Source organism: Rutilus rutilus, assembly GCF_951802725.1.
Source record: "Rutilus rutilus genome assembly, chromosome: 4".
Lineage (NCBI taxonomy): Eukaryota > Metazoa > Chordata > Actinopteri > Cypriniformes > Leuciscidae > Rutilus > Rutilus rutilus.
Window position 1 is genome coordinate 27,028,502 of NC_140212.1, and position 27,618 is coordinate 27,056,119.

Below are 27,618 nucleotides of genomic sequence, written 5' to 3' on the forward strand. Positions count from 1 at the left end.
ATTTTGAAACATGTTTGCAGTGTTTTGTTAGACATAGTGTATTGTGTTTGTGTATTATTGTATTTTGAAAATTAGTTTTGGAGTTTAGTTTACAATGTGTGATTTTGAGCATGAAATTAACCGTTTTGCCAATTGTGTGTTTTAGGTGTGTTGGTGCGTTAAGAGTTTAGGAAACTTGTTAAATGTATTGAAAAAAACTGTCATAGCGATTGTAAAAAACTGTAATAACTTTTTTACAAAAAAGATTAACCATCACTGACTGAACTTACTTAAGCTGGACTGTGACACTATTTTCTTCTGGAAACAAACTTTGTTGCATCATTTTCCTGTTATCCCTGTAAAGCTGCTTGGAAACAATCTGTATTTTAAAAAGCACTATACAAATAAAAGTGACTTGACTTGACTTTGATGTCATTCGTCACAGGTTACGTTTTGATTACGATTCTGGATTACCCTTTCAGTAAATTTATGCATTTGGATCCTCAACCTTCGCGTCTCCGAGCAGTGCTTGATAATCTTCTTGTTTTCGTCAGTGAAAAAATGTTGTTAATAAATTATTCGTCACCAAAATTAACACTTAGTGCTGTTTTGGACTTATTGTTTAAATGCATTTGCTTACTGGATCATTGGACTGAAAACGTACCTAGAGTTTAAATGTGAATTTTTGAGTTGAAAAGGTTTAAATTTGAACTTTAATTTCAATATTTCAGTATTGCGATTATGAAGTCGTTTAACTAAAAGATTTTAACTATCTGCTACTAGCTCTCAATGAGCCGCGGCACAGCGGCAGATTACGCAATAGAGAGAATAAACTGACACTTTTCAAAGTCTGTGATTGTAGTGCCACTTAGTGGTGAAAGGCAGCAAATACACACACCCAATTTTACCGAAACGGTGGCGGTAAAAGTTTTATTCAGGTTGAGTACCAACTGTAGCCTACAATTGCAACTTTCATAATTGTAAGAAAGAAAGCAATTAATAATGTCACAATTCATTTTAATTTAATTTAGCGTGGAAAATGGCTTCAATATGAATTTCTGTGGTTTCTCACTGCAGGTCAATCTGAGTCAGAGACAATGAAGAATCAGGATAAACTACAAATCCAGCATAGACAGGTTCAGTAAATGTGGGGGTGAATGTGTGTAAATGTGTGATTGTGTGAGTGTCAGAGATGCTGTAGAAGGACAGAATGTTAGCCGACCAGTCCAGATACACTCCTACTGTGTTAGAGGAGGGTGAAGGAGCAGGTATGTCAATGTTCTTACTATTGTGCCAAAAAGTGTACAGCTTATCACAAAAGAAAAGAGTCCAGGACTTTTCATTGCGTCCAAACCGACATTCGCTCCCTTCTTTCCTGCAGATTTCTTTATATGTCACTGCTATATGACCAGAGCCAACCCATGTAACCTCCCAGTAACAGCGTCCGGTCAGACTCTCTCGACACAGAACCTGCTCATGGGTCACAAATCTCTCTGGATGATTAGGATACGGCTGGTGCTCTGCCTCAAATGTTGCTTTTTTGTTCCCTTCAGTCAGAATGAGTTGAGTCTGTGCTGTGTTTGGATCCATTGTGAGATCACAGGCATCTGAACACAGAAAGACAGATCAGAACATCAATGACATCATTAAATATGTACGTGTGTGTGTGGTCCTGGTAAACCCTATGTTATTTGTCCCCACAAAGATGGTAATATCCGTTTTTTTTGTCCCCCATGAGGAAACCAGCTTATAAATCATACTAAGTGATGTTTTTTGAAAATGTAAAAATGCAGAACGTTTTTTTTTTTTTGTGATTTAGATGTAGGGTTAAGGTCAGGGGATAGAATATACAGTTTGTACAGTATAAAATGCAAAAGTCCCCATAAAACATTAAAACCCTGTGCGTGTGTGGACTTACATTTTCTCAGGCCTGGCCTTATCCTTAAATGTCCTCCATGGTCCAAACTAAAATGAGACAAAAACACACACACACACACACACTAACAAATAATATTCAGTATACTAATGAAATTATTTTACTATTTTGGCACATAGTGACATGATGGCACAATTAAAATGAGTGGTAAAAAAAAAAAGAAGAATACTATATATCAGCCAGATTTTGGCACAATCCATCCTGTATAGTGTGTCATAGTGGACGCTTAAACCCTGCTTTCTTGTCCAAGACAAGATCTTGGGGGATAATCTGACACAGAGACTATTGTAACATGTCTGAACTCTGCATTAGATGACACTCATCTTGCATGCAGGCATACGAGTCATGACACACACACATGTTTTTCATGTTTTATAGGGACTTTGTCTAGACATAATGATTTTTATACTGTATAAATTGTATATTCTATCCCCTAAGGCTGGCCACATACTTGAAGATTTTAAGATTGATTTTGGGCACGATTTGCAACCCCCTACGATTTAGGGGGTGTGGCCCAATTCGAGGCTTCTCGCAACCTCCTTTTTGTCCCAAAAATCCTTAATTGTGTGGTGTCATTACAACTATTTTCCTGCTCCCGATTGCGTCAGAGCCTGAACAATCCCAAATCTAACTTTTGATCAGGCTGCCTCTGAAGTGATATCTGTGTATATATACTCAGGAACACTGGATTAGCTTTACTCACACAAGGACATTGCATAGATAAGGCCAGACAAACTCAAACGGAAGCAGGGAAAACTAAATAAAAGCGATAATAAACAGGTCAATTCCAAGAGGGTCCTCGCACCTTGGTGCTCAGGGCCTATTGAGGTGCACAGCTGAATGGAAGTATTAACTTAACTAGGTCATTATGGTAACAAACTCAGGCAGGGAGTGCAAAGTGCAAAGCAAGTCCAACTGAACATAACTGTGACACCAATTCTCACTATTAACTAGTTGTTTAATAGCATGCATATTACTAGGATATCAGATGTTTAGTAGTAATTATAAAGCACATATTAGTGCCTTATTCTGCCTACATCCCTTAATCCTACCCAATACCTAAACTTACCAACTACCTTACTAACTATTAATAAGCAGTAATTATGTCAAAAGTTGTAGTTGATAGTGAGAATTGGGCCGTAAACTAAAGTGTGACCAGAAATTATACATACTGCTTTGGCTCTGAAGGCCCAATATCCTCATCTTTGATGATTATTTTGACTGTTTAGGATCTTGTATCTTTTACAAATTACTACTGCTGCCCAGATAGAAATTATTAAACAAATACAAATTCAGCCCCACCCCCTATTATTCTCTATAGAGCTGGTTTACAGCTGAATTTGTATTTGTTTAATAATTTTAAACTTTGCAACAAAATTATATTATTTCCCTGTTTATTACTGTGAAGCTGCTTTGAAACAGTCTATATTGTATGAAGTGGTATAGGAATTATGCTGCGTGACATAACACTGTATTTAACCCTTCAAAGTCGACTGACGCTCTAGAGCGTCAAAGTGTGCACGTCTGACATATCTATTAATAGCTTTGGAATGGATTAAGGTATTAACTTACTTTTTTTTCTATGAAAAAGCTGACATTCGTCTGTGTAATAATGAGTAGACTGTGTTGGCTTCCGCGAATGATAAGCCTTCCGATCTTCTACAAGCATTTAGTAAAAAAAAAAAAAAGCCTTCCGTATTTGAGTGCAAATCTATAGCATTTTACCGCAAAACAGAGACCTGGTACTTTACCCCATAGATATCATATAAAGGCTAGATGTCTTAAGGCGGAGTCACTTCCGGCATCACCGGCGGCCATCTTAGGACAGGACTCTGTGAATTAAGGTGAGTGAGCAGCACGCACACAAATCCTCTTATCTCGCTGAAATCTGGACGGATTTACAAACGGTTTGGTTTCTTACAAACGTTATTAACATGGCTATAATTCTGAATGCTTAAACATTTTGAACATAATTATTCATATGTATGCAGTATAATAGCTACATCTCTGACGTTTATAACAAACCAAACCGTTTGAAAATCGGTATAAAATTGAGCAAGTTATGGTTATTTAAAAGTACATGCACCATGTTATGAGTGAACGAGCATCCTGTCTTAAGATGGCCGCCGTGTGCGGATGTCGAGCTCCATTGGCCAGCAGCGCGGACGAGACATCTAGCCTTTATATGATATCTATGCTTTACCCTATCAAATGATATATAATGCTGTTGGTGTGTGAACCAATCACAGACCAATATAAAACAAACAATGACATTATCAGGTGTCCTAGGAACGTAAAAAAGGGAGGGGTTATGAATAAATTTCGCGCGTCTTCTCGTCAGACACAATCTTTTATATATACGGTCTTTGGACACGATAAATTTGAATGAACGTTACTGTGGAGATAGACGTTTTTGTACTACGTTACTGTGGAGATAGACGTTTTTGTACTACGTTACTGTGGAGATAGACGTTTTTGTACTGGTTTTGTACATAAACTCAACATGGCCAAACGAAAATTCACTGCCGAGCAAGCTACTGCAATGATTTTTTTGGAGAGCGACGAGAGTGATAACGGATCTGATCCAGACCGATTTGATTCGGATGAAGAGGATCAAATTCTGGACGGAATCGATCAATTTGAGGAGTAAGTATGAAGGAAATATATTGCTGATAATATATTGTCTAATATGTATTGTGTCATTTTTTTTTGTAAAATTATTTTATTGTCAGAAATAACGGTGCAGTAATCAAATAATGTGTGCCATTTCTATATTAGTAAGTTAAAAATTCATGGGCCTTTGTCTGCTACATGAACTGCATCCATCTGCAGTACGTAACCTATTGCTAAAATGAGATTGCAGATTAGGTCGCATGTAGTCCATCTTCATTTTTTGCATAGTAATAAGCTATATTTCGTTTACTTTACTTGTCTATTTTATTGTATTGCTTTTAGGGAAATTTTATTGTAGCTTTTCAGAAATAATGGTGCAGTAAGCCTTATCTAAGGCCTATACTATTTGTCTACATAAAGATGAAATGGGGAGGGGGTTTGGTTTAGACATTGTATTTACTCATATTTTCTTATTTACATCATATTTACTATGATAAAGTAGTATCATTTACATGATACTAATATCACACTTTACATCATTACTATGATAATAGTAATTTTGTAGTTAGAAGTTCTATGACTCTTTACTTGATGTAAAAAATACACACAAAATCTGCTCCTCCTGCAGCCCACAGATCCAGGTCTCCTCCTGCAGCCCACAGATCCAGGTCTCCTCCTGCAGCCCACAGATCCATTTCTCCTCCTGCAGCCCACAGATCCATTTCTCCTCCTGCAGCCCACAGATCCATTTCTCCTCCTGCAGCCCACAGATCCATTTCACCTCCTGCAGCCCACAGATCCATTTCACCTCCTGCAGCCCACAGATCCAGGTCTCCTCCTGCAGCCCACAGATCCATTTCACCTCCTGCAGCCCACAGATCCAGGTCTCCTCCTGCAGCCCAAAGATCCAGGTCTCCTCCTGCAGCCCACAGATCCATTTCACCTCCTGCAGCCCACAGATCCAGGTCTCCTCCTGCAGCCCACAGATCCATTTCACCTCCTGCAGCCCACAGATCCATTTCACCTCCTGCAGCCCACAGATCCAGGTCTCCTCCTGCAGCCCACAGATCCATTTCACCTCCTGCAGCCCACAGATCCAGGTCTCCTCCTGCAGCCCACAGATCCATTTATCCTCCTGCAGCCCACAGATCCAGGTCTCCTCCTGCAGCCCACAGATCCATTTCACCTCCTGCAGCCCACAGATCCATTTCACCTCCTGCAGCCCACAGATCAATTTCTACTCCTGCAGCCCACAGATCCATTTCACCTCCTGCAGCCTACAGATCCATTTCTACTCCTGCAGCCCACAGATCCATTTCTACTCCTCGACCCGGCTCCTCCAGCACTGCCACAGCGCCACCAAGAGGACGGTTTGCGACCCCTACCTTGAGGTTACGTCGTAGAGGAAGGAGGCCCTCTGTGTCACAGAGTCAGTTTGGCTCCCCTGTAGGATGCAGCCAGTCACTTTCACCTGTCAGATGTCCAGCACCACCAGACCAGCCAGAACAAGGATGGAAGACAGAAAAGGATCCTGATGTGGCTCCCATTCCACAAAGGTTTTGCCCCAGACTGGAACCTGGAGTACAATTGGACACGTCTGTAGAGCAAAGCCCCCTCGGCCTTTTCAAGCACTTTTTTAGTGCTGATTCAATCAGGACATTGTGTGCCAACACAAACAAGCTGGCAGAGAGAAACATTGCTGCTGGGAAAAAGTACAAGTGGACCACCATCAACCCTGCAGAGATGTTCCAATTCATTGGATTAGTTTTGTACATGGGAGTTCTAAAGCTGCCAGCAGTAATTGACTATTGGAAGAGAAAAAATATGTTTTCTGTGAATTTTCCAAACACAGTCATGACACGGGATAGGTTCCGTACCATATCTTGGAATATCCATATGAGTGACCCAGAGGAAGATGTGGTAAATGACAGAAAGAAGCAGACTCAGCCAGATGAGTATGACACACTCTTTCGTTTGAAGCCACTGATGACTGAGATAAAGGCTGTCGGTCAGTCTGCCTACCATCCCAGGAAGCAGATTTCCATTGATGAGAGGATGGTGGCCACCAAGGCAAGAACTGGGATGACCCAGTACATGAAAGCCAAACCCACCAAGTGGGGGATAAAGCTGTTTGTGCTGGCAGACTCCAGCAATGGCTATACCTGTGACTTCAACATATACACAGGTAAAAGCAGGTTGGCCTCTGGGCTAGGGCTTTCATTTGACTCTGTGGTGAAATTGATGAGGCCATCTTTCCTAGGCAGTGGTTATCACCTCTACTGTGACAACTTTTACACCAGCCCAAAACTCTTCAGGCACCTGCTGTCCCTCAAATTTGGAGCCTGTGGTACCATTCGTGAAGGGAGGAAGGAGGCTCCAAAAACAAAAATAAATAAACTGACCAAGAAATCCCCCAGAGGATCTCTCAGGTGGATAAGAGAAGATAACCTTGTCTTCACCAAGTGGATGGACAACAGGGAGGTGGCAATGTGCAGCAGTGTCCATGTTGCTTATGATGGGGACACTGTCAAGAGGAAGCAGAAAAATAGGGATGGATCCTGGGAGAAAACAAACATACCAGTACCAAAGCCTATTGTGTATTACAACATGTACATGGGGGGAGTGGACTTATCAGACCAGCTGATACAGTACTACTCAGTTCATCACACAACCAGAAGATGGTACAGAACAATGTTCTTTCATTTTATTGACATTGCTGTGACCAATGGCTTTATAATGTTCAAAGAAATACAAAAGCTGAGGAACACACCAGCCACCCACCTCATCACCCACAGGGCCTACGTGGAGCAGCTTGTGGCTGAGCTGTGTGGTGTCACAGTCGGGGCCGTGCCTGTACAGAGGAGAACTGGACATACACCTGTGCCAATCTCAAAACCAATTGCAAGGCTGAGGTGTGAGAAATGTAAGGCAGATGGGGTCCCAAGAAAGGACACTTCATGGAAATGTAATGAGTGTGATGTGCCACTCTGCCTACAGCCAGAGCGTAACTGCTTTCACATGTGGCACAACATGTAAGAATAATGATGTGCAAATACAGTGCACAGTGCAATTATGTACAGAGTGGCGTGATGCCAATTACTTTCCAGTGTATAGAGTGGCGTGATGCCAATTACTTTCCAGTGTACAGAGTGGCGTGATGCCAATTACTTTCCAGTGTATAGAGTGGCGTGATGCCAATTACTTTCCAGTGTACAGTACCGTGAGGCCAATTACTTGATTGTAAAAGTGTATCTTTCTTGTTATGCAGGTAAGAGAGGACCCAATAGCGAATTAACAAAAATAGAGTCTTTAATGAGAACACAGGATGGCATCACAGGGTGGCAATAATGTAGAACACAAATCCTCTTCTTGAGAGATAATGGAAAAAACAGGCAACCCGCAGAGAGGGCGATATAAAACAAAACAAAGACTTTGTAAAAGAAAAATCAGAAAAATATCAAAAAGAGTCTCTTTAGGCAGCAGACAGGGATGTCCGTGATAGCGGAGACAGGCTGCGGGTCTCTCAGAGTAGAAAAGGCTCAGATCACAGCAGTGGTTACCAGATCTCTTTCAGCATCAGATGAACTGGACAAAATACAAAGATCAAGATGATTATTATGGTAAAGATAGCGCTCACCAGGCAGATGCCAACGGGACAGGACAGGACTCGGACAAGACAAACAGGACTGTTGATCGCTTCTTGCATGAGATAATCTAGTGAGAATCCGACAAGGAAAGAAGCAGAAACAGACAGAGAAATAGGGACCTAATCAGAGGGGAGAGGGAACAGGTGGGAAGAGAGTAAACGAGGTAGTTAGAGAAGATGAGGAACAGCTGGAGGAAGGGAGAAGGGAAAGAAACAGTAACTCCAAAACCCCAGCAGAGGGAGACAGAGTAGAGAGAAAGATCAAGAACAAGACAACATGACAAGACATGACAATACATGACAGTACCCCCCCTCGTCAATGAGCGCCCCCTGGCGCTCCCGAGGAGGGAACCTGGTGGCTTCGGAGGAAATCATCGATGAGAGACCGGTCCAGCACGTCCCGAGAGGGAACCCAACTTCTCTCCTCGGGCCCGTACCCCTCCCAATCTACCAGAAATTGATGACCACGACCCCGGGGACGCATGTCCAGAATCCTGCGGACCCTATAGATAGGAGCGCCCTCGACAAGAATAGGGGCGGGAGGAGGACGAGTGGGAGCACGAAGAGCGGGCTTAACACAAGAGACGTGGAAGACCGGGTGGACACGGCGAAGGTAACGAGGGAGAAGAAGTCGCACCGCGACAGGACTAATGATCTGAGAAATACGGAACGGGCCGATGAAACGCGGGGTCAACTTACGAGACGCAGACTTAAGAGGAAGATTGAGAGTGGAGAGCCATACCTTCTGGCCACGAGAATATCTAGGGCTCTTAGTTCTACGCTTGTTAGCAGCTCTCACAGTCTGATCTCTATAACGGCAAAGAGCGGACCTGACTCTCCTCCACGTGTGCTTACAACGTTGGACAAAAGCTTGAGCGGAGGGAACGCAAGAATCGGCGAGCTGAGACGAGAACAGCGGAGGTTGGTACCCAAGACTACTCTGAAAAGGTGACAGACCGGTCGCAGACGAAGGAAGCGAGTTATGGGCGTATTCAGCCCAGGGAAGCTGCTCTGACCAAGACGCGGGGTTACGGAAGGCAAGGCTGCGTAAAATGCGACCAACAGTCTGATTGGCCCGTTCGGCTTGCCCATTAGACTGGGGGTGGAAGCCGGACGAGAGACTGACGGAAGCCCCAATCAAACGAGAAAACTCTCTCCAAAACTGAGACGTGAACTGCGGACCTCTGTCCGAAACGATGTCCGACGGGAGACCATGAATTCTGAAAATATTTTCGATGACAATTTGCGCCGTCTCTCTAGCAGAAGGAAGTTTTGCGAGGGGAATAAAATGAGCCGCCTTAGAGAACCGATCAATAACCGTGAGAATAACCGTCTTGCCCGCCGACGGAGGAAGTCCGGTTATAAAATCTAAGGCGATGTGTGACCACGGTCGTGAAGGAATAGGAAGTGGTCTGAGAAGTCCGGCGGGAGGAGAGTTCCCAGACTTAGTCTGCGCGCAGACGGAGCAAGCCGCCACGAAACGACGTGCGTCACGTTCCCGAGTGGGCCACCAAAAACGCTGACGGACGGACGCGAGCGTTCCCCGGACGCCGGGATGGCCTGCTAATTTGGAAGAGTGGGCCCACTGAAGAACGGCCAGACGAGTCGGGACAGGAACAAAAAGAAGGTTCTTAGGACAGGCGCGCGGCGAAGGAGTGTGAGCGAGCGCTCGTTTAACTTGCCTCTCAATTCCCCAGACAGTCAATCCGACGACACGCCCCTCAGGGATAACTCCCTCGGGGTCCATTGAGACTTCAGAGGAATTAAAGACACGAGATAACGCATCAGGCTTGGTGTTTTTAGAGCCTGGACGATAGGAAATTACAAATTCGAAACGAGCAAAAAACATTGACCAACGAGCCTGACGCGCGTTTAGTCGTTTGGCAGAACGAATATACTCAAGGTTCCTATGGTCTGTCCAAACGATAAAAGGAACGGTCGCTCCCTCCAACCACTGTCGCCATTCGCCTAGGGCTAAGCGGATGGCGAGCAGTTCGCGATTTCCCACATCATAGTTACGTTCAGATGGCGACAGGCGATGAGAGAAATACGCGCAAGGGTGGATCTTGTTGTCAGAGAGAGAGCGCTGAGAAAGAATAGCTCCCACGCCCACCTCTGACGCGTCGACTTCAACAATGAACTGTCTAGAAATGTCAGGTGTAACAAGGATAGGCGCGGACGTAAAGCGTTCTTTGAGAAGATCAAAAGCCCCCTGGGCGGAATCGGACCAACAAAAGCGCGTCTTGACAGAAGTAAGAGCTGTCAGAGGGACAGCCACCTGACTGAAATTACGGATAAAGCGTCGATAAAAATTAGCGAAGCCGAGAAAACGCTGAAGCTCGACGCGTGACTTGGGAACGGGCCAATCAATGACAGCTTGGACTTTAGCAGGATCCATCTGAATACCTTCTGCAGAAATAACAGAACCGAGAAACGTGACGGAAGAGGCATGAAAAGTGCACTTCTCAGCCTTTACATAAAGACGGTTCTCTAAAAGGCGCTGGAGGACGCGTCGGACGTGCTGGACATGGATCTGGAGTGACGGCGAAAAGATTAGGATATCGTCAAGGTAAACGAAAACAAAAATGTTCAGCATGTCTCTCAGGACGTCATTTATCAGTGCCTGAAAGACAGCTGGAGCGTTGACGAGGCCGAAAGGAAGGACCCGATATTCAAAGTGCCCTAACGGAGTGTTAAACGCCGTCTTCCACTCGTCCCCCTCCCTGATGCGTACGAGATGGTAAGCGTTACGAAGGTCCAGTTTAGTAAAAAATTTAGCTCCCTGCAAGATCTCGAAAGCTGATGACATAAGAGGGAGCGGGTAACGATTCTTAACCGTTATGTCATTCAGCCCTCGATAATCGATGCAGGGACGTAAGGACCCGTCCTTCTTTTGAACAAAGAAAAACCCCGCTCCGGCGGGAGAGGAGGAGGGGACAATAGTACCGGCGTCGAGGGCTACGGATAAATAATCTTCGAGAGCTTTACGTTCGGGACCGGACAACGAGTATAGTCTTCCCCGGGGGGGGGTAGTTCCCGGGAGAAGATCTATACAACAATCATACGAACGGTGTGGAGGGAGAGAAGTGGCCCGGGACCTACTGAACACCGTCTGGAGATCGTGATACTCCTCCGGCACCCCCGTCAAATCACCAGACTCCTCCTGAGAAATAGAGACAGAGGAAACGGGGGGAACAGCAGACATTAGACACTCAACATGACAAGAAATGCTCCAGGAAAGGATAGTATTCTTAGCCCAATTAATAGAGGGATTATGACGGACTAGCCAGGGATGGCCTAAAACAATAGGAGTGAAAGGAGACTGAAAAATTAAAAAAGAAATGGTCTCGCTATGATTACCAGAGACAGTGAGGGTTAAAGGCAGCGTCTCACGCTGAATCCTGGGGAGAGAACTACCGTCCAAAGCGAACAGGGCCGTGGGATCTTCTAATTCCTTGAGAGGAATATCATGTTCTCGAGCCCAGTTCTCATCCATAAAACAGCCTTCCGCCCCAGAGTCTATCAAAGCGCTGCAAGTAGCCGACGAGCCGGTCCAGCGGAGATGGACCGAAAAAGTAGTGCTGGACCTTGAAGGAGAGACCAGAGTAGTCGCGCTCACCAGTAGCTCCCCTCTTACTGGTGAGCTCTGGCTTTTACAGGGCAGGAGGACACAAAATGAGCAGCTGAACCGCAATACAGGCAGAGGCGGTTGGTGATTCTCCGCTCCTTTTCCTTAGCCGAAATGCGGATGCCCCCCAGCTGCATGGGCTCGGAGTCCGAGCTGGCGGAAGAAGACGGTAGAGATGCGGAGAAAGAGGTAACAGAAAAGGCGGACTCCTTTCCGCGAACTCGGCGACGAAGGTCGAACCGTCTCTCAATGCGGATAGCGAGTTCAATCAGGGAGTCCACACTGGTAGGAACTTCTCGAGAGAGGATCTCATCCTTTACTTCAGCACAGAGCCCCTCCAGAAAACGGGCGAGTAAGGCCGGCGGGTTCCAGTCGCAAGAAGCAGCGAGAGTCCGAAACTCAATTGAATAGTCTGTAACGGATCGCTTACCCTGACACAAAGATGACAAGACCCGGGAAGCCTCTTCTCCAAAAATAGAACGATCAAAAACTCGTATCATTTCCTCCTTAAAGTCCTGATACTGGTGAGTACATTCAGCCTCCGCCTCCCAGACCGCCGTTCCCCACTCCCGGGCCCGTCCGGTGAGGAGAGATATAATGTAGGCTATACGGGCTCTGTTCCTGGAATATGTGGAGGGCTGGAGAGAAAAAACCACATCACACTGAGTAAGAAACGAGCGGCATTCAGAAGGCTCACCCGCGTAACACGGGGGGTTATTGACTCTGGGTTCGGGAGGTTCGGAAGCCCTGGAAGCGACCGGTGGGTCAAGGCGAAGACGATGGACCTGTTCGGAGAGATCAGAGACTTGGGCAGCCAGGGTCTCAACGGCACGTCGAGCGGAGGACAACTCCTCCTCGTGCCGGCCGATCATCGCTCCCTGGATCTCGACTGCAGACAGGATAGGATTAGGAGTCGCTGGATCCATTGTTGGTCGGATTCTTCTGTTATGCAGGTAAGAGAGGACCCAATAGCGAATTAACAAAAATAGAGTCTTTAATGAGAACACAGGATGGCATCACAGGGTGGCAATAATGTAGAACACAAATCCTCTTCTTGAGAGATAATGGAAAAAACAGGCAACCCGCAGAGAGGGCGATATAAAACAAAACAAAGACTTTGTAAAAGAAAAATCAGAAAAATATCAAAAAGAGTCTCTTTAGGCAGCAGACAGGGATGTCCGTGATAGCGGAGACAGGCTGCGGGTCTCTCAGAGTAGAAAAGGCTCAGATCACAGCAGTGGTTACCAGATCTCTTTCAGCATCAGATGAACTGGACAAAATACAAAGATCAAGATGATTATTATGGTAAAGATAGCGCTCACCAGGCAGATGCCAACGGGACAGGACAGGACTCGGACAAGACAAACAGGACTGTTGATCGCTTCTTGCATGAGATAATCTAGTGAGAATCCGACAAGGAAAGAAGCAGAAACAGACAGAGAAATAGGGACCTAATCAGAGGGGAGAGGGAACAGGTGGGAAGAGAGTAAACGAGGTAGTTAGAGAAGATGAGGAACAGCTGGAGGAAGGGAGAAGGGAAAGAAACAGTAACTCCAAAACCCCAGCAGAGGGAGACAGAGTAGAGAGAAAGATCAAGAACAAGACAACATGACAAGACATGACAATACATGACATTTCTACTCTGTCATTATGTAATGTGTTTGTTTTATATGTTTGGCAATGCAGTGGCTGTGTTCGTGAGCCCCAAAAAAATGTCCCGTTGGGACAATAAAGTATACCTAACCTAACCTAATATTCTGTGTTTTTTCCCAAAAAACGTATGGTGACTACAGTCACAGAAATGTAAATATTTATTTTGTTTATTTATATTTTTTTCACCCAATTTTTTACAGGTGTTCTAAACCCTTTGAATAATCAATATTTGATGTAAAATCCCTTATTCATTATGGTTTGCTATTTTTATATAATAAAAAACAAAAATTTTAACTTCCGTTTTTTGTATTTCTTGGTGATATATCACATCAGAACCCATACAAGTGTCTCAAGAAGTGTATTGTCAATGCCTGCACCTTATAGCTGAGAGTCTATAGAATCCAGAAATATGACTCTCTTCACTCTGCCATGAAAATTGACCCTTCCAGAAGCCGAAATATTAACATAGTGCCTGGCGGACTTAAAACCCCTTAGACCTTGAAGGGTTAAGCAATAATTTACTTAGCCATTTAAATTTAAGTTGGTAATATTCACAGTTTGTTCAACTTTATTTTAATCAACTGAGATTTACAGTATTAGCAATCTACTGTAAAACCAAATAAGGCTCTTACTTAAGTATCTTCAGTCTGTAGTTTGGATCCTTCAGTTTGTTGTTTAGCAGCTGGACTCCCGATTCTCCTGGATGATTGTAGCTCAGATCCAGCTCTCTCAGGTGTGAGGGGTTTGAACTCAGAGCTGAAGACACATAACCGCAGCCTTCCTCTGTTACCATACAGCCAGACAACCTACAGACACACAGTTAGATAATCTACAGACACACATCTACAGACACATTACCATTATGACTGACTGACTGTACATTATCTCTTCTTTGTTCTTAATACCTTAGTATCTCCAGCTGACAGGTTGCACTCTTCAGTCCATCAGAGAGCAGCTTCACTCCTGAATCCTGCAGGTCGTTGTTACTCAGGTCCAGCTCTCTCAAGACACAGTTTGAGGATTGTAGAGCTGATGACACAATTTCAAAAGACTGACCAGAGAGATTACAGCCAGCGAGACTGAAAAAGAGAAAAGCACATAAGAATTAAATTCTTAACCTCTTTCTACAATGGGTATTTCAATAATATCAGCTATATTCCATTCTGAAAATAAATTATACAAGATGTTTTACTTGGCATGACAACAGAAACTTTCATTCATAAAAAATCTTAATTGAAAGACAGGATTAAATCACTCACAGGGCTTTTCTGCAGTTGACCACAGCTGGTATCAGTCTTCTTCTACCCTCATCTGATGTGTTATATTTCTTGAGGTCCAGCTCATCCAGCACCTCCTCTGAAATCTGAAGCATGTAGGCAATTGTTGAAGAGTGAGCAGGAGAGAGTTTCTGATTTTTGTCTGATTTCACAAACTCCTGAATCTCTCTGGACAGAGTCTGATCTTTAATTTGCAGCAGACAGAGGAACAGATTGATGGATCTTTCAGTGGAGAGTTCATGTCCATCTTTGATCTTCTCTTTGATGTACTGCGCAGTTCTCTTGATGCTCTCTGAGCTGTTCTCTGTTTGTTTCAGTAGATCCTGTAAGAGTCTCTGATTGGACTCCAGTGAAACCCCCAGCAGGAACCGCAGAAACAGATCCAGATGTCCATTCTCACTCTCAAGGGCTTTATCTACTACACCTTTAAGCAGATTATACATTGAATCAAAAACCTTAAGGGTCTCCATGGTGCTGTTTAAATAACAGTAAAACACATGGAAAGCAGCAAGAAACTCCTGGATGCTCAAATGAATGAAGCTGTAGACTTTTCTCTGATTTATCACAGATTCCTCCTTAAAGATCTCAGTGCAAATCCCAGAATACACTGAGGCATCAGTGACGTCTATGCAACTCTCTCTCAGGTCCTCTTCATAGAACATCACATTGCCCTTCATCAGCTGTTTAAAAGCCAGTTCAGCAAGTTTCACAATCACTTCTCTGTTAGACTGCAGGAGTTTCTCTGTACTTCTCTCTTCATACTTCTGATTCCTCATGTTGATCTGAATCAGCAGGAACTGGATGTACATTTCAGTCAGAGTTTGAGGGATTTCTGCACTGAGATCTAGTTTCAGAATGATTTGAAACACAGTGGATGAGATCCAGCAGAAGATGGGTATGTGGCACATGAGATCGAGGCTTCTTGCTCTTCTGATGTGTGAGATGATTCTGGTGGCTTGATGCTTATCACTGATTCTCTTCCTGAAATATTCCTCCTTTTGAGGCTCATCAAATCCCTGAATTTCTGTCACACGGTTGATGTATTTGCTGGGGATCTGATTGGCTGCTGCTGGTCTGGAGGTGATCCAGATGAGAGCAGAGGGAAGAAGCTCTCCTTGCATGAGGTTTGAAATCAATACACCCACTGATGAAGTCTCAGTGACATCAGAAACCTTTTGAGCATCTGAAAACAGTGTCATTCTGCTTTCATCCAGACCATCAAAGATGAATACAACTCTGCACTCTTTATAAATCTTTGAGTCCACATCTTGAAGTTCAGGATGAAAGTCCATCAGAAGTCTGTGAAGACTGTACTGATGATCTCCAATCAAGTTCAGCTCTCGAAATGGAAGAACAAACATGAAATCTACATCCTGATTGGTTTTTCCCTCGGCCCAGTCAAGAACAAACTTCTGCACAGAGACGGTTTTTCCAATTCCAGCGATACCTTTAGTAAGAACAGTCTTGATTTGGTCTTTATCCTCACATCCTGGTTCAGTTGAGTTTTTAAAGATGTCATTGCAGTAGACTGCATTGTCTTGTGAGTGTTGTGTTTTTTCCATCTGTAAAAACTCATGTTCTTCCTTAACTCTTTCTCTCTCTCCCTCTATGATGTAGAGCTGTGTGTAGATCCTGCTCAGGAGGGCTTCATTCTCTTGGAGCTTGTTTCCCTCAAATAATCTCTCATACTTGTTCTTCATGCTGGTTTTGTGCTGGTCTTTGACTCTCTGCAGGTATCCAGTCTCCAGCGTGTGTGTCTGCAGGACTGCTTCAGTTTCGTCATGTCTGATATGGGTCTGATAGTTGGATGTAGATGGGGGCACAGATCTAATAGGTTCATATATCTCCTTCCTGTTGTAATTAAAAAGAAAAGAGTAACAAAATGACAGTGATTACAGTAACCATTATAGATCAATATGATACTGATTTTAGATTGTATGCAAATGCTTAAGTACATTAGTGTTACTTCACTGAGACTCTTAAATCACTATTTATATGAGTTGTACTACAGTGAATTTGCAATTTCATGTTTATACTAACAGAGGGTCAGAGGTCACTGGTTCATCACTGAATTGAAATGGGTGATCCATGGATGTGTTGCTCTTCACAGACACACAGCTGGGTTCTGCAGACTCTGATCTTTGTCTCCTGCTGATACTGACAAAAGAAAAAATGGCATTTTAGAGTACTAGCTAAACTGTGAATGCACCAATTACATATACATAGATAAAATTGTGTGTTAAATGCAAAAATAGTGTCTCACCTGGGGTCAGAGGTCACTGCATCACTGAATTCAAGGGGAAGATTCATCATGGACTGATCACTCCTCAATGACACAGTTTGATTCAGGAGATGGAGAACTAATTTTAGAGTCACCGTCCTCTAATTCTCATTTCCTAAAAATAGAGTTTGTTTTAGAGCTTTTATGTTTTAAAAGTTTTCTGTACTATATTCTATTATATAAATGCTGTACTGTTAAAATGTTTTAACCTATAATATAATATAATAATAAAGCAAACATACAGTTTAATGTAGTATAATCTTTATATTAAAAAAGAGTTTATGTTCTATTCAAAACATCAATTTTTCATTAGGGATCAGGGGTCTTTATTACTGCCTTTTCTTGTTTTGCTTTTTTGTCTTTGCAGACACTTTTTCTTACATTGAAGACACATGTGACTAGGGTTGGGAATCGTAAGAAATTGTCCAGTTTCGGTTCTGCCAAACGATTCTGGTTCCGATTCCATTAAAATGATTAAACAACTAGCCTAATAAAAAAATTGTAGTAAGGAAAAAATGCACAATGCTCAACTCAAACAATCCTTTTAGTGTTTATTTCTTAATACCTGTCAAATGAGTTTAACAGACTGGTAATGACAACAAATTCAACATATTTAGAATTTTTTTGTAAAATTCAGACAGGTGAAACAGAATATTTTTTTTAAATCAGTTTGAATGATTGATTCATAAAGACTTCACTTGTTTCATTACTGGATGAATCAGCGTTTTTGAACGAGTCTCTTGAATGAATGATTCAATGACAAATAATTTTTTTAAAGCTGCAGTCCGTAACTTTTGGCGCTCTAGCGGTTAATAAACACTAAAACTGCGAGCTTCTTGTGGAAGAACACTTTAGCCAGAGTTCCTTCTCTCTGTCTACGTCTATGACGAGTTATGCAGGTACTGGGCTACTTCGCAGTGGTGCCGACCAGTGTAAAGTAGTCCGAAAATAAACAATTAAAGTTATTATATAGGCTTACCATAGTGATTCAGGATAATACAAAAACACCGTTTGGAAAATGCATTCATGATGTAGGCTACTCGCTCATTACATTTAGTAAATTTTGAACACAAAAAAGGTTACAGACTGCAGCTTAAACAGTCACTTGTCTTATGAACGCTTTGGAGCATCCGATGAAATCGAAACACTCGTTATTTGACACTATAAACTTATATCTCAGTACTTCAGTGATCATATGAATATTTGTTACACAGAAATATCGATACTGTGTGGTTGAAAAGACTGTGAAAGTAAAGCTGTTGCATACCTATATATTGACAACTGCTCTCCCTGTGTCAGCGACAGCGCAAACAGATTTGAATGTTCTGGTGTGAAGTTTTTGTCATTTAGGAATAAGATTGCGTAGAATCGAGATTGAGATGTTTTAAAGATTAATCGTGCAGCTCTTTCTCTCTCAGCATTGATATCTGAAGCAGAGTGTATAGGAGTAGCGCAAGGTCTTTTCAGTGCATTCATTACTATTTTAATATTCATGAGGTGAGATGTTGCTATTAAAAGATAAGCACTCAGCACTTCGCCCACACATCACACCAGAACCGTTTTCGGAACCGAAACTTAGGAATTTCGCACGGTTCTGGCATTTAAAAAAAAAACACTACAGATTCTCGGTTCCCAACCCTATATGTGACTGAACTGAATTTTGTATTTCTGCTAAGACAGACCAACTCCAATTTCACATGACTTTGACCAAAACTGTAGAGAGGAACTGAAAGTAATAATAGACAGTGAAGACATCATAGAGAACTATAAAATATATTTCTCAGCCTTCATTTTCTGATCTGTGCTCAAAAATCAGACATTGTAATATGTTCAGTTTGCTGTAATATATATATATTCAAGATTCAATGTGAAAGTATTATAATATAAAATATATTAAAACGTCAATGTTAGATGCGATTGATCACATTTAATTACAGAAAAATTATATTATTTAGTTAATTGTTTTAAAGGGATACTTCACTTTAAAATGAAAATTCTGTCATAATTTACTCACCCTCAAGTTGTTTCAAACCTGTAGGAATTTCTTTCTTCTGCTGCACAGAAAGATAGATATTTTGAAGAATGTCAGTAGCCAAACAGTTAACTGGAACCATTGACTTCCATAGTAGGAAAAAAAAAGTACTATGGAAGTCAATGGTTCCAGTTAACTGTTTGGTTACTGACATTCTTCAAAATATCTTCCTATGTGTTCAGCAGAAGAAAGAAATTCATACAGGTTTGAAACAACTTGAGGGTGAGTAAATTATGACAGAATTTTCATTTTAAAGTGAAGTATCCCTTTAAACTGATTGACAAAGTTCTGTACAATACACATAAAAATAATTTCAAACAGGTTTCTGTTATTGGGGTATTTTGTTATACTCTGGTACATTCATCTACACTTTTCTTATGGTTGGTTCAGCTTTCAATGTTTTGCTACAGCAGTGTTTGAATGCAGGAACTGGAAAGCCTGGACAGTTTAAAATACTGTAATTTAGTATAGCAATTATTTTCGTAAAGGCGAAAATATCAAAAGTAATTTAGCACGAAATATGAACCAGGTTTGAAATGTCATTAAGACCAATAATCTAATAGCAGGGCCCGTATGTATAACATTTCTTAGAAATGCTCTTAAGAATAGTCTTAATATTTTACTTAAGTGTCCAAAAATTCTTAGTAAAAGTAGAACTTGTCTAAGAGTAGGAGACTTTATAAAAAAGCTAAAAGCAACTTTCAGTAACTCTAAGACTGATTCTTAAGTGCTAACTGAAGTGGCACGTAAGTGTTGTGAACTAAGTACTACAATGATGTCAACCCAAAATTGCTGCCCTCAACCACTGAATCAGCCAATAGTGAGCCTGCAAGGGTTAGGTCACTGCAGCATGACACCAATCATTTAATGATTTATAATAAAATAATTTAATGAAGACCGAAACTTTGATATTTACATTTATTTAAAAAAAAAATTGCTTTGCATTGTGCAAAATTGTCACAAATTAATTTTGACACTATAGAATTCACCCTTTATTCAAATAATATAAAAAATGTGTTAAAGATGTTGTAAGCATATGGGGGTGTAGCTGTGCTTGGAGTCACTTGTTTTTATTTGTGATAATACAATAAAACATGCCAAATTCTGTGGACATAATTTTTTGGCTAGGCTGTCATTCAAAAAAATGATGAACACATGAAAAAATATGAGGGGACCAATGAAATATTAATTAATGATTAAGTAGCAGACAATGTATGCTTTTTTTTTTTCTGTGAGCTTTTTTTTCTTTTCTAAAACCTGTAGCTGTAGTTTGCCTTTTTTGCCAAATAATCTTGTCAGATAAATACCTTCACTAAGTTTAGTATTTTGAAATCCCTCATATTTAAAAATATATATAAAAAATATAAATATAAAAATATTTTCCTCATATTTCGATGGTTTAAGCAAACTTGTAGGGTCATAATTTTTTTAAAATAAAACACTTTTGGCCAGTATGTTTGGTGTGGTCAGTACAACAATTCTGCTATTTCAGACCTTACTTACTGTGGACTGATGACCCCAAGTCATCACCGGCACACTGTTGCATTTTTCCAGTCGGCAAAAATGTAATTATTACTTTTATTTCAAGCTTTTATTGTTTTATTAAATAATTTTACTCCAATACATTATATATTGCATTGGAAAGTGTATGTTCTCCTCCTCTCTGCTGCAATCTTGTTACTCTTAACTAGGTTAGGATACTTAAATAATTTAGGAGCTGAGACCTAGTCTTGACACTTAGGAACCTTTATGAATCACACTTATTCTTAATTTCACACTTATTCACACACTTTATTTAGTATGTATTGTTGTTGTTTGAGCATAAACAACATCTGCAAATTTAAGACGCTCAAAGTTCAAAGCAAAGAGAGATATTTTCTTTTACAGAAATCACTTTTTAAGGACTTCAACAAGCCTGATAGGGACTACACGAGCTTCCCCCCAGTTTAGTGACATCACTAACCCTACAATTTACATAAACCCCGCCCCAGGGAACATGCAATAAAAGCCATGAGAAGAGGAAGAGTTGTAGTAGAGCACATTTGGGAGTCTGCTCAAGCTGCCGCATCCGTCTTTTCACATTTATTGCAATACACTACTTAAAGGGCACCTATTATGCAATATTCACTTTTACATGGTGTTTGAACATAAATGTGAACATAAATTGTGAACAAAAAACATAAATTCCTTTCAGCTATTACAGATATTTGGATGATATATGGGTAATATGGCAGTACAACCTACAGGACTTTAAGGAATTTATATCAATCTTAAATTCTCATTGTAACTCTTTAAAAGTCAAATCCGTAGTAAAAGAGGTCATCAAAAGAGAAATCAAATTTTCCTTGAGGTTTTGACAAATAAGAAATCATCATATTATAAGAATATCCTAAAAGTTTCAGAACTGAAAACTTCCTTGTTCAGCTTTTACTGTTACCAGGCCCAGTGAACAACTCATTCTGGAATGTGCCTCTTTATGACATAATAACTAAGGTAGTGAAAGACCGCCTCTGCAGAAGAAAATCAACTTTGCCCCCACCCACTGGCATTATGAGATGAAGAGAGAAGAGCACAGGGTCACTCACTGGACTAAAAACAACATTACCTTCCACAGGATCCTAATGCTGGGAATGTGGTTGTTTATTTTTAACATTGTGAATATCTCAGTTGAACATTATTTATTTGTATTCGGTACATTTCACTGGATTCTTTGGAAAATCAGTTCACAAACTTGGCACAGACTTTGCAGGCTTTTATGATATGGACTCGACAGTAATGCCACAACATGTAAGTAACCCTGTTAATTCTAATGCCTGATCTGTGACCAGTGATTTCTGATGTAATGATCATGTAGCTACAGTCATATGTTCTTTGTCCTGTCAGTACTTCACATTGTTTCTTTTAGTAGGGTGTAAATAATCTGTTATTTAAACTGATTTAATTATATATAGAAAGCGATCAAAGAACGCTCCGTTTACAATAGCTGTAGCTGTCAATCAAACAGCGTGATAAATACACACTGTTTGATTGACAGCTCCAGCATGTGTTTATCAGTGACTCTCTTTAGAAATCAACTAATCTCTTATTTATATTTATATATGTTTGCACTGTTAGTTATGATGAAACCATTCGTTAGTGTGCAGAAATCGAGTTGCAATGAGATGTCGCTGCATACATGTCTGTGATCGGCTACATGATCATCTTTGCAACTTTTCATGCCACGGTTTAAATATAATGCCATAGATCTAATTGTAACACTATAATTATCACTTAGAATTATCACGAGTAGATAACATTGAGAGCTGTAATGGTAAAAACATGCTAAAAGTTTTCGAGAGAGTTCCACATGTAATAATAATAATAATAATAATTCGTTACATTTATATAGCGCTTTTTCTGAGACCTCAAAGCGCTTTACATAGAAGGGGGAATCTCCTCAACCACCACCAATGTGCAGCATCCACCTGGATGATGCGACGGCAGCCATATTGCGCCAGAACGCTCACCACACACCAGCTTACTGGTGGAGAGGAGACAGTGATGAAGCCAATCAGTATATGGGGATGATTAGGAGGCCATGATGGACAGAGGCCAAGGGGCAAATTTGGCCAGGATGCCGGGGTTACACCCCTACTCTTTTACGAAGGACATCCTGGGATTTTTAATGACCACAGAGAGTCAGGACCTCGGTTTAACGTCTCATCCGAAGGACGGTGCTCTTTTTGGCAGTATAGTGTCCCCGTCACTATACTGGGGCGTTAGGACCCACACAGACCACAGGATGAGCACCCCCTGCTGGCCTCACTAACACCTCTTCCAGCAGCAACCTGGTTTTCCCAGGAGGTCTCCCATCCAGGTACTAACCAGGCTCAGCCCTGCTTAGCTTCAGTGGGCAACCAGTCTTGGGCTACAGGGTGATATGGCTGCTGAGTCACTACTAATACTACTAATACTAGCTATTTCATATGCAAAGCTGTGAGCCCATCACAGCAGTGGGCGTTAACACTGAAGTCTCACACAGACACGCCCCTTCAAACAGAGCATTCAAATCACAATCTAAAATCAGGCTAAGAAAAATGCCTTTTATTTCTAAATTATGACAATTTCTTTATTAAAATCATACTAACATTATAAGTGCAACCTAGGAAACATTATGAAACAATAAAACAATGCAGTTCATGACCCCTTTAATCATCAAACAATCCCGACTTTTTGGATACCACAGTGTATAAGGGGGAAGATCAGCCATCACTTGGATTTTAAAGATTTCTTCAAGAAAACTGACACACATGCAATTCTACACCAAAAAAGTTACCATCCTCACATACCTTCAAAGGTATCGTTAATTCTCAAATTATCTGATTTTCCAGGATATGTACCCAGGACTCTGGGGCCGTATGTATAAAGCCACTCAGAGTAAAATTTTAGTCTGAAGTCTGTCAAAATTCTAAGAATGATGTCATTTTACTTTTATTCCTAGACTTAAGAATAAGTGTGATTCATAAAGGTTCCTAAGTGTCAAGACTAGGTCTCAGCTCCTAAATTATTTAAGTATCCTAACCTAGTTAAGAGTAACAAGATTGCAACAGAGAGGAGGAGAACATACACTTTCCAATGCAATATATAATGTATTGGAGTTACAGTAAATGATGACGGAGTTGATTTTATAGCAATGAAATGAAAGGAAAGTAATAATTACATTGTTGCTGACTGGAAAAAAGCAGCAGTACACCCGGTGATGACTTGAGCTCATCATTCCACAGTAAGCAGGGTCTTAATAGCACTATTGTGGCACTGACCAAGCCCAAACACATTAGTGGCTAAAAGTGATGTGAGGAGTTTTTTTATGACCCTACAAGTTTGCTTAAACCATCAAAATATAAGGAAAATAAAACTTAGTGAAGATATTTATCTGACAAAATTATTTCAAGTCAAGTCACTTTTTGTTTCAAAGCAGCTTTACAGTGATAACAGGAAAATAATGCAACAAAGTTAGTTTGGGCTGTACAGCAGCTCTAGAAGAAAATAGTGCCATTGTGCAGCTTAAGTTAGTTCAATGATGATTCATTTCCATTGTAAAAGATCATTAGTTATCTATTTAGTTCATTATACAGCCGCTCTGAGAAAACAGTGATGTCATTGTTCAGCTCAGTTCAGTTCTCAGACAATGGTGTCAATCCAGGCAGATCAATAATATTGATGAAAAAAGGGCAAACTACAGCTATAGGTTGTTTTTTTTTTAAACTAAAAAGCTCACAGGAGAAGAAAAAAATCATACATTGTCTGCAACATAGTCAGTTATTAATATTTCATTGTCCTCTCTTGTTCATTTGTTTGCCTGCCTTGGCTAAAAATGATGTCTGTACAGTTTGACATGTTTCATTGTGTTGTCACAAATAAACAATTGACTCCAAGCACAACTACACAATACGCGTACAACACATCTTTAACACATTTTTAATACTATTTGAATAAAGGGTGAGTCTGTCAATTTTCCTTGGCCTCACTTTTGGCCAATACTATATGGCAGTTCTTTGACTTTCCAATTGATCTTCAAATCTCGCAGTAAAATAAAGCCACTTTATTGAGTATTTCGGGCTTTCCTGAGTTGTTGGATCCATTGATGGAACTCATGTTTGCATAATTGCTCCAACTGTAAATGAGGAGATACGCATCAATAGAAAAGGGTTTCCACAGCATAAATACTAATTTGTGATAATTTTGCACAATGCACTGCAAAGCATTTTTTTAAAATAAATTTAAATATTAAAGCTTCAGGGCCCTATCTTGCACCCAGCGCAATTGACTTTGTACAATGACGCATGTATCATTCCTATTTTGCACCAGCGCAAAGCGCGCTTTTCCCTCCACAGAAGCACGTCGCTAAACTAGGGAATGAACTTGCGCTCCCTGGGCGGTTCAGCGCAAAAAAGGAGGCGTGTTCCGGTGCAAACGTTCCTTCATGCTATTTTGCAGGTTTAGAAAACAATTGCGCCACTAACCAGGAAAAAATAGTTTAAAGTCAGTGGCGCGTTGCGCATGTTATTCATATGCTATTTTAAGGGCGCATGCTTGGCCTTAATCAATGTAGCGTGTGCACAACGCGCATACACTTTGATTCTCTCATCTACACAGAAGCAGCAGTTTTCATTTTCGCAAATCATACATTATTACAATAGATAGATAGATAGATAGATATTCTATTATAAAAGCATACATCTAGCTTACACATTTACCCAAATTATCATACGCCTGTTTAACCGAAATTAATTTGGGTGTGTTTCTCCATCCCCAACGTCCCTGACGAGAACGTCGGTCTCCTCGGCCTTGAACCGCTCCTGTCGTGCGCCTGGCAAATCCGCCGTTATAATAGGAATCCGCTTTAGAACAAGCGCGCCTGCTCTTAAAGGGAATGTGAGATGACGCTCTGATTGGTTTATTTCACGTTACGCCCAAACCACACCTATGAATAATGAAGCTACTTCAGACCAACCCCTTTTAGATTTGCGCCAGGCGCACAAGTCATTTATCCCGCCGGGAAAATAGCAACAGCGCCAAGACCCGCCCACAAAGTTACTTGCGCTTTGCGCTTTGACACTTGCGTTTCAGATCGTTAAAATAGGGCCCTCAGTGTCTTAATTAAATTATTTTATTATAATTAGATTAAATGATTGGTGTCATGCTGCAGTGACCTCATCCTTGCAGGCTCACTATTGGCTGATTCAGTGGTTGAGGGCGGCCATTTTGGGTTGACATCATTGTAGTCCTTAGTTAACAACACTTAAGTCCCACTTCAGTCAGCACTTAAGAATCAGTCTTATACTTTACTGAAAGTTCCTTTTAGCTGCTTTATAAAAAGTCTCCTACTCTTAGAAAAGTCCTACTCTTTACTAAGTATTTTCTGACACTTAAGTCAAAGCTTAAGACTATTCTTAAGGGCATTTCTTAGAAATTTTATACATACGGGCCCTGATTTCCAATTGACCCAGAAAACTCTCTTCCAAGCCCTTCGCAGGAGGGACTACTCCAAACAGCCACTAAGACAGATCTACAAGGAGCATGAACAGACAAACAAGGACCAAAAAGACAAATTATCCATAGAAAACCAAATCATAACACCAGACATTCACATACTCCTCCACTGCAACCAAACTCTTTTTTTCTGTCTATAGACATCTTATACTGTAAGGTGTATGTTCTTCATTAGCAAAGTTAATTGAAAGAAAATCAAAATACTCAATGTTGCGTGCCACTAAAAGTCACATTAAAGGGTTACTCAGTTTGAGTAAAGTGTGACAAACGTGATCAAATTGTTGTGGGTGCCTTCATTTTAATTAATCATATTAAAATATGTTCATTATTAATTGTCAAGATTGATTGTCATTTTGTTTAATGTCCATGTTTTCAAGTCTTTTATTTTGAAGTGTTCCCATTGTCATTGTTACGACCAAAGGTCTAGGGTTCAGGGGTGAAACATAAAGGAAAATAATCAAACAGATTACTTAAAAAAGTTCTCTGGTTCTGATTTTTTTGAGGTTTAGAGGAGAAACAAGTTTTGCCAAGAGTTTAGACAATGTTTGGCAATGCAAAAGTAACTTCAGGTCTAGACCAGGCTAAAATAATAAACAAGAAGTAGACTACCTTAACCCAGAAAACTAAATATCCTATCAGGGACAATAAAACAAAGGAAAATGCAAGAACTTTCCTAACTCCTTAACTACACAAACAGGAGAAAAAGATGTCAAAATAAATGGCACCTACCCCCTAAAGCGTTCATGTCACTCGTCCTCTGGGGATGTTTTATGCTTCTGTTCTGTACACAGCGGAAACAACAGAGGGAGAGCACACACACACACACACACACACACACACACACACACACACACACACACACAAAATACAAGCCTCAGGCGCAAGTCATGTTCCTGGTTTTGTCATGTGTTTCTCTTGTTCCTCATGTGATCCTGTTGTTGGATTACATTTTTATTAAAGGTTTAATTTAGTTTTTCCACTGCAATAGTATATAAACTGATAAAGTTTATATACTGATTTATTGAGTCTCCAGCAAGAGTCTCCTTTCCTGCCAGACCTGTTTTCTCTATTGTGTTTTAAATAAGTCAGATCACTTGATTCTCACCTTTCGGAGCCCAGAAGTTGAATCGTTAGGTTGATTGACTTTCACCTTTTGTCTTTAATGGGTCTGGGATGGCTATTGGAATTGGAGTTCCTGGCCAGTATCAGCATGTGAATAGTTATGCTGATTCAATTGGACTCAGAGTAGGGTGTGTTCCTACTTCATTTGCAGGCTTTGTTCAGAGTCTCCACCTCTATGTAATCCCTCCCCCTTGGAATGTATATAACTACAATGCAAACTGTATATACTTTAGACTGATTTGGGAAGAACTGCAGCCGCGTCAACGCAAAGTCCTCAATAAAGAATAACTTTGTTTGAACGTGATCCCCAACGTCTCCTGGTCTCTTGCTTCGACGAAGAAAAAGGTTTTCAACAATTTGGTGCCCTGTGACCCGGATAGAGTTCCAGCTTCTTCACCTGAATCCAGATTGAAACAGCA

At 41.0% G+C, this 27,618-nt stretch overlaps 1 protein-coding gene across 4 annotated transcripts; it reads right to left on the minus strand.

Moving 5' to 3' along the window:
- On the minus strand, positions 1-26,914 carry LOC311289977 (NLR family CARD domain-containing protein 3-like). Of its 4 annotated transcripts, XM_084408253.1 has the most exons (9): positions 26,807-26,914; positions 26,010-26,093; positions 16,996-17,128; positions 16,773-16,889; positions 14,715-16,583; positions 14,361-14,534; positions 14,088-14,261; positions 1,898-1,944; positions 1-1,586 (listed from the first exon to the last, which is right to left on the minus strand). In XM_084408253.1, exons 3-9 carry the CDS (start codon positions 17,043-17,045, stop codon positions 1,048-1,050), a joined length of 2,970 nt encoding a protein of 989 aa, XP_084264379.1. In that variant the 5' UTR covers positions 17,046-17,128; positions 26,010-26,093; positions 26,807-26,914; the 3' UTR covers positions 1-1,047. The 4 variants fall into 4 exon arrangements, with proteins under 4 accessions (XP_084264379.1, XP_084264377.1, XP_084264378.1 ...); XM_084408251.1 differs by lacking the exon at positions 26,010-26,093 and having other exon boundaries at positions 26,807-26,908; XM_084408252.1 differs by lacking the exons at positions 26,010-26,093; positions 26,807-26,914 and adding an exon at positions 23,374-23,435.
- Positions 26,915-27,618: the final 704 nt, after the last annotated feature.